Source organism: Buceros rhinoceros, unplaced genomic scaffold (assembly GCF_000710305.1).
Source record: "Buceros rhinoceros silvestris isolate BGI_N320 unplaced genomic scaffold, ASM71030v1 scaffold6247, whole genome shotgun sequence".
Lineage (NCBI taxonomy): Eukaryota > Metazoa > Chordata > Aves > Bucerotiformes > Bucerotidae > Buceros > Buceros rhinoceros.
Window position 1 is genome coordinate 4,390 of NW_010420336.1, and position 15,234 is coordinate 19,623.

At 34.6% G+C, this 15,234-nt stretch overlaps 1 protein-coding gene across 1 annotated transcript in view; it reads left to right on the forward strand.

Annotated features, from left to right (window-relative positions):
- Window positions 1-3,280: 3,280 nt before the first annotated feature.
- The window catches only part of LOC104496184 (CUB and sushi domain-containing protein 1-like), a gene marked incomplete at its 5' end in the record, with an annotated part of 81,179 nt that continues 69,225 nt past the window's right edge, over window positions 3,281-15,234 (forward strand). The window contains 2 exons of the mRNA XM_010139265.1: window positions 3,281-3,466; window positions 12,008-12,202. Coding sequence (XP_010137567.1) covers window positions 3,281-3,466; window positions 12,008-12,202 — 381 coding nt within the window. The remainder of the gene's footprint in view (window positions 3,467-12,007; window positions 12,203-15,234) is intronic.

Below are 15,234 nucleotides of genomic sequence, written 5' to 3' on the forward strand. Positions count from 1 at the left end.
GCAGGAATACCTTTTTCCACTCCTGGTTTCTGGGAGAGAAGCAAACAACAAATAGATAGATACGCTGTAACAGGAACAGTGCCGTAACGCCAAAACCGCTTTTATGATTAGTAGCTAAAGCAGCAGTGAGAACAACCTCACAATGTACCAGCACAAGATTCAGTAGCTGAGGAGAAAAGAGGGTCAGTAGAGGACTGAGGTACAACACTGAGAATTAGTGGTGAAGTGGGACAGGTAAGCATAGATTTTGAGGTGCTTTAGGACACTAGACATTACATTGGACCTGGCAGAAGTGACAGGCCTGTCTGAGTGTGATCTGGGGACTGTACATCTTCTATTCTTTAAACTAACTTCCACAGAAGAACTACTCAGTGTTGAACTTTTCAGTAACTTCTAGAAAGGTTATTGCTAGAGGTGAAGAGTAAATACTAACAGAACTATTTGCTTATAACTTGAACTAAAGAGACATGGGGTTTTGCTTGTTTTCAAGTGGCATAAGAAATTCTTCTTGCTCCATAGAAACCACTAAGTTATTTGAAGTTGATTCATGTTTGAAGTATTTAGAGAGAACTAGAATAATGTCCACCTGCATATACAGATGCACATGGATGGGTGGATAGACTGATAGGTCTGAATTTTGGATTTATACAATTAAATATATGCTCACTTAGCACAGAAAGCATGGTTTTGATATCAGAAAGGAGACATGAAAAAGTTGACAAGAAGTTAAATCTTCACTCAATTACATTCCACATCAGGCATTCAGGTACATTGCCACAAGGCAGAAGAGAACTGAGAGGTTTGCTAGGACAGGGAAGGATGAAGTGCAAGGCTCTGGAGACACTGAAACATTTCACTGGAAATGTGACTGGAAATGGAGAAGGCATAGGCGTTTTTATGATGGAGTAAAACAGAGTGACAGTTAAACTTTTTTTTTTTCCAATTAAGCATGCAAGCAAACAAACAATTTGCACATGTAAAATACTGCTTACATGACAGAGGGTTAGAGCTGGTTCTACTTGTACCTAAAGGATTAAATTGCTCATTAGGGGCGTAGATAGAGCATTGAACCAGATATAGTTCTGCTGCCTATTTCAAGTACACCAAAGCTGTGAAAATGTATCACTACTGCTGTGGAGAGTGAGTCCTGATACACAGACCTGCTCCCAGAGGCAGCAAAACTTGCTTTTATCCTTCCCCTTCTCCACTTTCTTTAACATCATTAAAAGCAGTATGTATGGGTCTCCAGAAGCATTTCCTCATCACCTCTCTCCCTTCTCTGTCCCACTACTACTCCTAGAGGCAGGAGGCTCAGTCCTTATCCACCGAGGGAGAAGTACTCAGTTTTGATAGGACAAGACCAGTACTGGTTAGGGCACGAAAAGGGCCAAGAATTTGTGTTATGAAGGAAGCAGCTTATTTTTGAGCATTCCTACTTCTATGAGCAATCTGATAGGCTCCAGATGGAAGCAAACAACTGAAATGAACTAACCGTCATTTTATAATGCTAACCTGTCCCCGTTATATGCAAAGAAGTACTGTGTTGTATTTAATTTAAATGCATCAAATGCGACATCTTGGGACTGCTGAAAACAAATTTGAGAGTTGTGTTTATGGTGCCATGACAATGTGCTGTGAAATTAATAATTTACATTGAATTGCACAAATGATAATAAAAATCAGATTTTTTTTTAAAAAATACTTTCTTCTATTTAGCACATTTCAGACAAAGGCTGTCATTTCTTCTTTTGAAATATATTTACTTTATTAAATAATAAATCTTCAGTGTCAAGGGCAAAGGAACAGATATCCAAAGGACTTTTAAACTGATAATATGTTGAATTGCTTCTTAAAATCGGCTATACATATGGAAAAAAAATTTTCATTTGCAAAACTCCACTTTTTATTGGTAAATATTTAAAATGAAAGCTTCAAGTTGTGTTTTCTTCACTAAGATTACTGAAAAGCAATTAACTGGATGCCAACCTCAAAGCTGCTAGTGATTCTTTACACACACTGGTTTATATGAACTCTTCATATAGATTCATTGTAATAATGTGAAGTTATGATTTTGCAGAAAATAATATCCTTTCAGAGAAAATACTACTATGACTTTCCCTTCAGAAGTGCCATGGGGCAAATATAAAATCTTTACTAGCATTATTGACTTACTGAAGTACCCAGAGTTAATCTCTGTGGATAAATAAATGTTTTAAAATAAAATATAACAATAAAAAATTAAAAAGAAATACTGAAGAGCTGCCTTTCTTCTTTTCATTATCTAAATCAAGGGATCTGAGAAGACGTGCCAGAAGGCAATCCTGCCTTAGGGACCTTTCCTAAAAATGCCTGAAATAGATATTTTTGTAATTATATTCTGCCCTGAAATTGTACGTTATGAGATAATGTTAAATGAATTGTACTGAGTTCTGCTAAAGTAAGTTAATAAACACGCTGAAAAAGGTGCTACTCAAACTTCATTAAGTTGACAGCAAATTAAACTTCATGAGCTTGAAACAGTATCTCCTCGCCTGAGGAGAAATTCTGAAGGAGAAAAAAAAAAGGTGAAAGTAATTCAGTGAGTGATTTCCTTCATGATACAGAAAACTAATAAGCCTGAATTGGCAAAATATTTAGCATTCTGAAGTGAGTAAGTCAAGTATGTAAATAAGTGTTTAAATATCTTAATAATGCCCTTAACTTCAGTGGAACTCTTCCTTGTCTATTCATATATTTTCTTGAAAAAAAAGCATCTTTCAGTGCTTTTCTCATCAGACAAAAATGTTAAATTAAATTCTTAAATAACGTTGCTATCTGTACAGAACAAAACAGATATGAAGTTTTGTTTACAGGAGTGCAGGAATGAAAGAAACCCTGAGAAAATGGAAGCAGACTATTAGAAAGAATTTAAGAATTTTCCAGTTAATTTCTTCTTGGACCAAATAACTTTGGACACTTTCCTGATATTTTCCCCTGCAAATAAAGCATTGCCTGTCACCTGTGTTGAAATTTCTGTCTCTATGGTAATTAGATTAAACACAATAATGATTTATAAAATGTTTGTCCATATTAGATGCGCCTCAAAATGTTTATCAATGTTTTATATATTATTACATTTATTGGAATATTGTAAATAAGTTGAAAAATTAATTTCCATTGTTATGAATGGGATATGTCAAAATTACTAATCTATGTTTCTCATTTCATTGGTAAGTCAATATTTTTGAGAAATATATGAGAAAATAACAATTCGTTGTCTTTTTCTTTCCTTTATTTTCAGCTGTATCTTGTGGTATTCCTGACTCCCCTGAGAATGGTTCAGTTATAGGTAACGAATTCACTTTGGGCAGTAAATTGATATATGAATGTAATGAGGGCTTCAAGCTAGAATCTAGTCAACAAGCAACAACAGTGTGTCAAGAAGATGGATTATGGAGCAACAAAGGGAGGACACCTATTTGCAAACGTAAGTGGGCATGTATTTCTCAAGCATATTTCACTTGAACTTTCTCAAGAAAGTCTTTGCTGGTGACGTTCAGGTTTTATGCCCTGAACTGGCCATTCAGGAACATACAATAATTTAGCATGTAGTAAAGTAGAAGAGGACTATAGATTTGTTTAATAAAAAACCCCATTGCTTATCTGCTTCAAAAAGTCTGAATTAAAATTATTGTGTATATTTTCTTAATATAAATAATGTGCTCTTCTCTATTTTCACAGTAAAAGTTACCACCACCAACTGTAATTTATTTTAATATAGGTTCTAAAATAATAAAACAAAAAAAAATTTCTTAAAATGCTGCTAGTATAGATATTTAACCTGGGTAAGAGTCCTTTAGTCTTCATTTTTGTCTTCTGTCAGAACTAGCCAGTGTAATGCAGAACCTCCTACATGTGACATGCCCTTTCATTTGCATCAGACTACCACTGCCTGTCTTTGTACTGGATCAAAGCAACGATTAACTGAGCTTGACTTTGAGTATGTGATTTGAAATACAGAGTAGGATATAATCTGAAAATTATTAATTGCTATAACACTATAGAAAAACTTTTGAGAGTTAATTCAGAACTTTGAACTAATCAACAGTATATGTATGTGCTTTCCAGATTCTGAGTTTGAAAAGGACTTTAATTTTTCAAACAAGTAAGATTTAACTTATTCTTAAAGAAAGAGTAAAATGGTGCAAGTATAAGAATTGTGAAGTTATATGTGATTGATTGTGAAATGATTTTCATTTATTTGAACTAATTCACAGCAATTGTTAGAAAACATCGCTGAAAGTTACTTCAAGTGATCTTCTAAGCATCCGTGACAGGTCATCACTTAACCTATTCTTGAAGACTCTCCTGAGTACTCTTTTAAAGTAATTTACAGGTTTTTTCCCCTTGTAAAGTTTTTCCTAATCTCTATAATCTAAATCTGTTTTTCTGTTGTGTAAAGCCATAATTTCATTTTGTATCCACAGTGGACAAATAGAAGTTATTTTATTCTTCTTTCACTCTTTTTAATGTGTTTGAAAACTGTTGTTTTTCCAGTGCAGTGGGTTCTCCTTGTCCAGGAGCCACACCCTCATCCAGCTGCTCTCTCACTCCCCCTTTTCAACTAGACAGAGGGAAAATCAGGGTGAAACATCTCATGGGTTTAGATAAGGACAGAGAGATTACTGTCACAGGGCTCAACTTGGGCAAAGTTAATTTAATGTATTGCCAATTAAAATAGGGTCAAATACATTTCAGGAAAAAAAAATCAAACCAACACTTTCTTCTCCTTGTTCCCAGGGTCAGCTTTGCTCCTTTGATCTTAACTCTTCTCCCCACCCCAAGCAGTGCTGGGGGATGAGAAATAGGGGTTGTGATCAGTTAATAAAAAGCTCCTCTCTGCTATTCCTTTCTCCTTGCACTTTTACTCTGCTGCAGCATAGGACTTCTCCACAGGCTGTTGTCCTTCTGGACAACACGCTCTAGCGTGGGTCATCCATCAGCTGCAGTTTCTTCTGAAAATAACCACCTGCGTCAGCATGGGCTGCAGTGTGGATATTTGCTCTGGCGTAGTCCTCTCCATGGGCTGCAGCAGAATACCAGCTCTGGTGCCTACAGTACCTCCTCCTCCCTCTTCTGTGACCTTGGTGTTCCCTCCTGTGACCTTGGTGTTTCCTCTGCTGCTTCTCACTCTTTTAGTTCCCTCCTCCTTTGCCTGTGCAGTGTTTTACCCTTTCCTAAATACTCTTCCCCAGAGGTGCTAACATCTTGACTGACTGGCTCAGCTGTGTCCTGTGGTGGGTCCTTTGGAACAGGTGGTGGTCAGCAACCCAAGCCTCTGATCACAGAGGCCACCCCTGCAGCAGCCCGCTTCCCATCACCACCTTCCCAGCACACCTTGTTGATACTCATTTTCACTCTTTCTCCATTCTTGTTGGACCAGTAATTCTCATTTGGACAATCTCCAATTGATCTACACCTTTTTGGAAGTACAGTACCTAACACAGGAGTACCACAGAGTACAGAAGGACTATTCAAAACCAGCTGTGATCACACAGACATGCTCTGAATTCAGAGCCGTGTGTGGAGGGAAGGGAGAGCTCCAGTGTATAACTTGGATGTTTAATCAACAGAAATGTAAACAGAATTTTTTGGAGAGAAGAGGCCAGAGGGGATTAAAAATACTGAATCAATAACCCTATATCCACAGTGAAAAATCCCCAAACACTTATATTTATATGATCAAACTTAACTAGACAATGACTACCCCATAAAACAAAGCATGATTATTAACATTTAGCACAACATTCAACATTAAAAAGTCTTGTTTAATATTTATAATAGCCTAACAAAATACATATAACAGGTTTTTTTTGTTTTTTTTTTACTTTTCTAAAAATTTTGCAGTTGGAAAAAGAAACCCATTACTTCTAAAACCAGGAGAGCTAAATTAAAATGCTAGTGATCTACATGACAATATTAAAGTCAACATTTTCAAAATGAATTGCTATTCACATGGAGGCGTGCTTTACCCAAGACTTTTAACTTGCAAAGTGCAGAAAAGCTTAGTCAATCTGCATAACAACCTTTTTTATAGTATTGCTGCTGTAAGGGTAAATGTATTTAGTCTCCAGAGATAGAAACATCTCAGACCTGATGAGCAGCAAGCACAGCACAGAAAGGTAAATGGTAAATAAATGAGTTCATTTTATCCCCAGGTCTATTAAATGAAGGTTGAAACCAGTGTGGTTTGTTTTGCAAAGTATCTCTGATAATACAATGCCCGAGGCAGATGTTTGAAACTCCTTTCTTTTCATTAAAAGTATTTACATCAGATTTGAACCATGAGAAATATGATTAGTGCTGGTCATGAAACAAGATGCAGATGGATCATGGACATTAGGCTATTGAAATACCAATCAACAGATACCTATTAAGAAAGCTTAACTGAATGACAAATAGGTAACTTGCTTCCGTTATTCTACATGGAGATCTCTAGCACATGATGAAGGGAAACCAGAGAGGTCTATCCATATTGCTATTTGAAAGCCTTTATCAGGCAGCACTTTAAATCAGACCAACACTCTCTTTAGAGAGTGATTATATAGTAGTAACTTTACATCTGAATACAGGATACTGTGTAAAGTATGCAAAAACTTTCTACTGAAGCCTGTTAATTGGTACATTTCTGTTGGTCAGAGAAGTGAGTGTGATATACAGTTCCAAAAAACATCGCATTCAAAAGGTGTACATATATCCGAGAAATCTGGATAAAACAAACATTGGTCTCAAACTGTGAACACTGGTGTTTGAATGTTTCTTTCCTTACTGTATCCCACATAAACTGCCTCTAATACCTTTTACCCCAACTAATATCATTTGGTTAATGCTCAAAAAGAAAGGTAAGGACGTATAGGCATGATTACACATTTAAGGTTTTAAGTTGTAAGTATAGTAAGCTGAGAAAGAGGTTTTATACTCTTGTGATAAGTAATAAGTTTCCATCTTTCTAAGATTTTTTTTTAAAAAAGAGCGAACAATCTTTTGGGAATTTTTTTGTCTGTTCCATTTCATCAAATATGATTTGAATTTTGTCTGCCACTATGGCAATACAGATGCTGATTCTTGCAGTGACAAGTTAAAAAATTAAAAGAACACAAATGAAATTTCATTCCTCTCCTTTGGATGATACAATCTGTTGCTATTATCATATAAAATTGCATCATTACAGCATGATTATTACTCTTTGTGGCTAATTAGTGAAAATTTTTCTTCTTATTATTCAGTGCCTTGCTTTCCTCAGAATATGATCAAATGCAGAGAAATACGGTCTTCCAAAGCAGACACTGGAAGATGGAAACAGAAAAGGCCTTAGCTGTCAATGCAAAATTTATATATGTTGCTCCCCAAATTCACTTCAGAGCCGCACTTGGATATCTAAGTTATTTACTAAATAGAGAGATGCCTGGTTGAAATAGCGTCCGTAACTATTTTGCAAAGAAAGAGAGTCATCTAGAGACATTGGTGAGGGCCAATCTGTGTGTGAGACACTTGTTTGGTTTTTACAGTTTTTTAATTTTTTTTTTTTTAATATTTTTCACCATATGCTTGTTTCCCTGTCTATCTTTCTTATTCTTCTGTAAAATTCCTCTAATTTAGAATTCTAGATTTTTCAGCGTTCTAGATTTTATTTTCCTTTTTCATCTTTTGGTTTGGTTGCAAAATATCAAAACTGATAGAATTGAGAACAGAAATAGTATCCTGAACACTCTTGTGACTTGGACTGTAAACATTTCATGTGCTAAAGGTCACAGATAGGAATAGTTATCATTTTGGGAATCACTAAATATATTGTGTTGTGGGTTTTGATTTTGTGGACACTTGACACTGACTTTCTTAATGAAATAGAAATCCTGATCTAAACTTTGGATTCTCCTTCCACAGCAATGGAACTTCTTAGTTGATGCTGTTAAAGTCTGTTCATAGCTTGAATGTGGTGTTTTTTACTTTTCCTCTGAATGATAGAGAGAAACAGGGTTTTTAGACCATTTTTAAAAATCAAAAGAACCAGAAAGAATGAAGTACCTCGCTGTGTCAGTAGCAGAATATGCATGAAGTGCTAAGAGGAAACTACTGAAAAAAATGGTATGAGATACATATCAATGAAGGGGGTTGAATTAATCCTGTTCTGAAGCAAAGGAGGGCTTCTTCCTCTGTTTAGTATGTATACTTGAATGTTATTACTGAGTTTGCATTTCCTTCTTCCAAAATTTGTGTTCCATGAAAAGCAATCTCGGTAATGCTTTGAGAAGCAGCCCCTTCCCGTGCTACTGCTAATTTGAGATGTGGTATGGTCCCAGTGTTTGCACTAAAGACAGTTTAAGCATGTATGATACATTTAGAAGAACTAGGGTGAATAGTAACGTGTAATTCTTTTATAAATTATGCATAATTTTTTTCACGATAAAGAACACAAGAAGAAATAATCGCTGTAGAAAACTTTTTTTTTAATACAGACATTTTTGCATGGTAGAAAATGTCTAATATATATTCTTTAAAATACTATCATTATGATTGATGCCCAGCTTTAGAGTTTTGCTAGACATCCAGTAAAATATTGTACAGATGCTTGACCACTTGAAACAAGAATTTCTTTAAGAAATATGCAGAAAATATCATTAAAGTAAGATCTGCTTAGTGCAAAGCAGAACTTCCAGTTCTGTGCCCTATTAGTGCTTTTTGAGCAGATCTAGGAAACTGATGTGACAGAGGGTGAAATACTGACAGCAAATGTTATGATTTAGTTCCATGTTTCTCTTCACATGATGAGAAGACTGAATGTTTCACTTACTTATTGCAAGATCACAATGTCATATCTTTTTTCTGATTATGCCAAGATACCCTGACAGTTCCTAAAGCTAAGCACTGTAATTTGTAAACTAAGAGTATGAATGTATACATTATTATACTATATTTCCATATAAGTACTATAAAATGGACCCATAGAGATTATAATTCATGTGTGTCAGTGCTGCGATCTGGACCAGTATATGTTTATAAACAAAAATACTGCTGAAATAGGATAACTGGTTAGTCTCTGCTCTTACCTGATTTCCTTTTCATAGAATTAAGTGGGTGCATAACCTCGGAAATTGAGTTGGTGGTTAATTAATTTTTCTAACATTTTAATTGCCTGGGATGGTCTCTGTAACTGCATAACTTTATCGCTTTTTTCCCATTACTCTAATATACTCATTCAAAGATTTAAATTGCTTTCTTCATTGGGTGATGCTAATTTTTCTAATATAAAAAGGTTTAATGAACAGCTAATGTTACCATTCCATAATCTGCATATTGCGCATTTCACTGTTGATATTTTTGAAAGCTCTGGTGTGCTGAGCTGTAACAGTGATGGTTCAGACACTGATTTTTAACTAGAAATTTCTTGTAAAATAATTAGAAATTTTAGAATTCTTTTTTATAATTTTCAGTATTTTTGTACAATGTCTAGTTATAGAGTCATAAGTACTTCTGGAATAAAGCATCAGTTGTATTTTAAATGCAAAAAGGAATTTGTTGTTATAAACAGGCAAAGATTCATCGCCAGCTCATCGTAGACATTGTGCAAATGCTGCAGTTCTTCTTAGCTAGGACATTCAGAACACCATATTAAATAATTCTCCTAACATTTGTTTTAATAAATCCCGAGGCCAGTAACTAGTTTTAGGGGCATTTTCTGAAGGTTTGGTGTGTAACATGGAGTAGTTATCAAGTGTTAGAATTTATTCAGTGAACTGTAGTAAAACAGTTAATTAGTTTAGGCATTTTAGATTAGTCCAGATACATTTGATTGATAACAGATTGACTCGATAGCTGTCTGGATTGACAGACTGATAGTGAATACCATGTGATCCTTTTGTTTATCTGTTTTGAGGTTTCAAAGCCTTTCCCATTTAAATGTGTTGAAAGTCAAGAAGTGCTTAATTTTTTTTGTCTGTTTTTTTTTCTACTAGCGTACTGAAGTATCAACTCTCTTGAGTGATTCTATTTTTTTCTTAAGTCTTTGTTCTTAGATTCGGTGGTGTATGGGATCATTTGATTTCCTGCTCTGTTCTTATTTTACTATTATATATGAATTGAAAACACACTATCAAGCATAATACACAACTTGACCTTAATCTTGCTTTTTTAAAGCTAATAGTGAATTTAGCCAAAAGGGTATATTTGAACAATATAGTTCCCAATATTGCATTATAAATTCACGATACAATAAGACAATGATGCCCTTTCCCTTTCTGTGTGATTGTAGACTACCTGCCGAATGGCAACAAGCGTCAGAAGCCATTACACTAGCAAATAATAGTAGCATGTTCCTGCGACTGACGTATTTTTCCATCATATACATTGTACTTTTTTTCCCCCTGAAAGAACAATTACATTCAGAGTCACGATATTCAAGAAATTCTAGGAATAGCATGAGATGTACTCTTTTTTTGCTTATGTAACAATAAGAAAAGACAAGTACAGGCTTGTAGACAGAACATCTCAGTAAAAGGGAAGAGTCAGACTGCTGGTATGCAGATTCTAGGAGAATATTGATAGTGCAATGTGTTTGCACTATCAAAGAAGTGCAAACACATTGAAGAGCAAGTAAAAAGAATAATAAAAGTAAAAAGACTTAATCGTTATATATGGTTAAAACTAAAAGCTGAGCCCATCACTGCACAAACTCTTGCTAGGTTTTAGTTGTGGTAGTTGCAAAGATCTTGTTATATTTTTCTGTCTCATTGCTGCTGTTCATATAATAAGTATTTCGCTTAGTGAATATTTTGCTCTTGTTTTGAGTAGCAAATATACATGGTCTTATAGAACAACACATTTTTTCCTCTTTTTTGTGTTAGATGTATCTCATTAAGCATTCCCTGCTCTTGACTCTATTCAGAATAATCAGTATATGTCATGTCATTGAAATGTGAAACCGTAATCATAATTTCAAATGATAATTATGTTTTCCAACCTATACTTTAGGTAAAGCAATATTATTTATACATTTCTGTATTAAAAATACCTGGGGAAAAGAGTGAATATCTGCACAGCTATAAGAAGTTGAGATCATGTAAATTTAAATAGTGCCCAGCCCATAATCTGCAAAAAAGAGACCGAGAGTCAAATTGATAAACCACGTGCGCATAATCAAACATCAAGTTAATAGCCTTTTTTTTATTATTATTCTTGAGAGATGGGGAAAATAATAAATCAAAATTGGTCCCTGTAAAAATAAATTTTTTTAAGCAACAGCTTTAGCTGCTTAAATCAATACAGTCTAGAAGTACCCATGTGATAGAGGAAGACCAGTACAAGGCTGGGAAATTGGGGCCCAGCACATCAAGGAGGCGCCTTAGTGTTCTGTTTTGCCATCTTTTGCAATTCATGACTGATTTACCCTGGGCTAGGAAATGGGAGCAGGGGTGGTGGAAGTGAGAGAAAACTCCTCAGGTCTTGAGTGGGCTTTGAGTGACAGGCGGACTGTACCACCACAGTGCTCTAAAATGGAATGTAGTAATTTTCCTGAATATCCACAATATACCATTTTACATTAATTAATATTTGAACAGGTGTTAAACAGCTTTTATGAGAACCTGTTTTAAGAACTTGTTAGAGTTTTCTAAATTGAGTATCATGGATAGAAAAACAAAACACCACTTAAGCTTTGCAAAAATTTCATAGTGTTATTTGCTTTACCTGTGACATCCACTGTAGTCTGTGATGTGTAAACGAATGGCATTAGAGAGCATAACCGTATGTCGTTGTTCCACTGTATCTCACTAAATGAAAATGTACTACAGACTCTCGCTCAATTTGTAATACTCACTGTATGCTGTTAATTATTTTTCCTGGAACTTGTATTTCAAAAATGCTTATGATATGCTCAATTTTACATTGGAAAACTTCTGCCAGTAAGGCAAGACATATATCTGTGAAGAAACTTGGAGCAGAATGCTAATATTTAAGTGTTCTTCCTTCACAGCTGTAACCTGCCCCAGCATAGAGACTCTGCTCTCAGAACACGTTGTCTGGAGACTGATTGCTGGGTCACTGAATGAGTATGGTGCTCAAGTCATGCTCAGCTGCAGTCCTGGCTATTACTTATTGGGTCGAAGACTCATACAGTGCAGGAGTAATGGAACCTGGAGTGTAGGCAATGAAAGGCCAAGTTGTAAGGGTAAGGAACACACTTGTTTACAGAATACCCTATACTTTTTAATACATACTTTTTATTTTATAAACAGTTTAAAGGTTTTTTTAAAAAGTATTCTGCTGTCAATCTCCTATAAAAAAGCAAATATGAAATTTTCATCAACTTGTTTATATCACAATTAAAACTGTGTGTGCAAAGTACAGTGTATTTCATACAAGACTCAATGAAGTAGCATCAAAAGATCAATCTGGATGATGATCTGTGTCTGAATATGGATTTACTCAACTAGATGGTGTATAAATATTTAGAGAATATTAGGAGATAATGTTATTACTTTAGAAGATTCCAGATTAGAGTTAGATGATCAGATGATACTGTTCTGAGCTCTTGGGTGAAGCATTGAAACTATACTGTTGGAGAAAGATACATATGAGCTTTTGAAACATACTTATGAGCTTTCATAATGTTTTTGCATGAAAGTATCGTAAATCACATCAGCCCTGATTTAGGGTGTTTAAAGAATTAGAGAATCTTAACATTATCAGTGGGATCATACAGTTTCAAGAATTATTGTATCAGAGTTTTAATGAATTCCCCCCAAAACTTAATTTCTTCTTTTTCCAATGTGTTCTTTGCTTTGGTTGAAGAGGCTGTTTGACATATCAGCTAGTTCTGCCGCTCTCGAAGCAGAGTTTCCTACATTGTGGTAGTAATTACAGGCTCTCTTTCAATGTCAGGACAACACAGAAGATCCCAGCATTTGAAGGAAAATGGCCAACTTACAGTTCTAGCATACTAAGCAGAACTGGAGATAAAATTCAGGCATTCAGTTTTTCAGAGTAGTATGTCACTTCAGTGAGATATTCAAATTCAGTATTTCATCCTGAAAGAAATGCTTTGTTTTCTTTACAGAGAGAGGCTTCTTAAAAAAAAAAAAAAGTAAAAAAAGTGATATTTTTGATGTTGGAAGATACTTGAGAATGGTATTCTGAAATAAGCTGAATCAAGAAGACAATTTTTATGGCAGCACTGTAGAAAAGAATTCTTTGGATTAGGTGATCATCTTACTAAATTATACTTGCTAGTGTTTTTTAAAAGAAGAGAACAAAATTACCCTGCCCTGTCAAACTCTGTTAAGTCTGCAAACATGTCAATAATACCTTCTGATAAATGGTACCAAAATTATTTAATGGGATTCTATGATAGTGATAACAGAATGAACATAAACATCAGATCAAACCGTTCAGTATGATATAGATTTTGTGACAAACAGAAGACAAAATTAATTTGCCTGTATACAAGCACTTAACGCCATATGAGAACAATTACATTATCTAACCTGGTATATTCTAAAGAGGACTTAGGAGAGATTCTCTACCTTCTTCAACAGCAGCTGGAGGGTAGACAAAACACCCAAAGTCATCTCAGATGGTACTGAATCATTCTCAAGGGTCATTCAAGTATAAATTGGTAGAATCTCTTACCAGTACTGGGAAGCGTGTGGCTACAAAATTAAGACAGAATTTACAGAGGCAGTATTAGCGAATGACACCAATATGGGAAAAGAAGAACAGAGAACAAAGAAGGATGTACACCATGTAACTAAAAATAATATAAACCAATATTGATTTTGTAGAAAAGAAAAAAATATTTAAAATATTTTTAGAACAAGACAGAGAGAGCTATCTGTAGCAACAATCAATACAATACATATGTGAAAGCAGTGTATTTGTACTTACGTAAATGGTGATGAGTTTTGGAATTATGTTGGTTCTGTTTTATTCCATTAGTTTTCTTTTGGGAGAATTCCCTTTTGAAAATATTCAGTTGGAAAAATAAGATGACTCTTCTGTATCTCCTATAAACCAATACTAACTACATCAATTTTGTTTTCAAATTTAAAACTAATGAGTTTTTTATTCTGTCAAATACAATTGTCCCCCTTTCCTTTTGTGCACACATACTAAAAAAACCTGGTTTTGTATTTGCTACATAATATGTTACTATTGTTCAGCTGCTAAAAAACTGGATCTTGACCAACCTCTACAATTACAGAATTTTTTTTCTTTAGTAGAAAATGGAGTGACCCTTATGGTATGGAGTTAACCAAAAGCAAAGTATTAGGAAGATACAGAAACCCAAGATGTTGCTGATTGAAGATACCTTAGTTTATTTAGAAGGCAGGTACACTATTTTGCCCTCCAGTAGAAGACTGATCAGGATTTAATCACATCAAACTTCATTCCTTAAGAGATGTTCAGTAATATTTCCATTGGACGTAGATCATTAAGATCCAGAAATACACTGTAGAATGTTTTGAGGAGGACAAGCCTTATTTTTGTCTGTCATTCACCTACTAAGTATAGGTTATATAAACATAGGTTCTAGCTGTTTATATTTCTGAAGCAGCAGGAAAACAAATTGAAACGCTAAAGATAAAGCATTTAGATCATACTTATCATTACCTTGTGAATAGTATCTCTAAAGGAATTGTGAAACATCAAATTAAGGACATTCTGGTTTAGAGAGACTTAACTAGTAAATTTGTTTTATTTGTTTAAAAATATGCTGAACGGCTGCCTAACAAATCATAAGGTGGCTCATTGTAATGAGGAATAATGAAGCATTTGTAATATGTTTAGAACAATTAATTCTGTCACATTTTAGGAAAATACATTGATTTTTTTAACATATATGTAAGTGTAATTAACATTGAGTATTAGCATTAGAAGTTACAATGTCAGGCTACTGCACAAGTTACATTAATGTGGCTTGATTGTAGTCAAAATGAGTCTTATTCACCTCTAAAAACCCTATGTGAGTTAAGAAACTTTGGTCACATATATTCTGATGATGACTAAGTTAAATTCACAGTGGTATGTACTTGATTTTATCCAACTTCTATCCGATTCCATGTTGTTTTCTATAGTGAACTTTTTAAAATATGGAAGAATGTGGCCTTGAGGTTTCTGATGGGAAGTTTGGTGATTTATGCTAACGTATCATAAAATACAACTGAAGCTCTAGAAGGCATTGGTCTGCATCTTAAATTACAA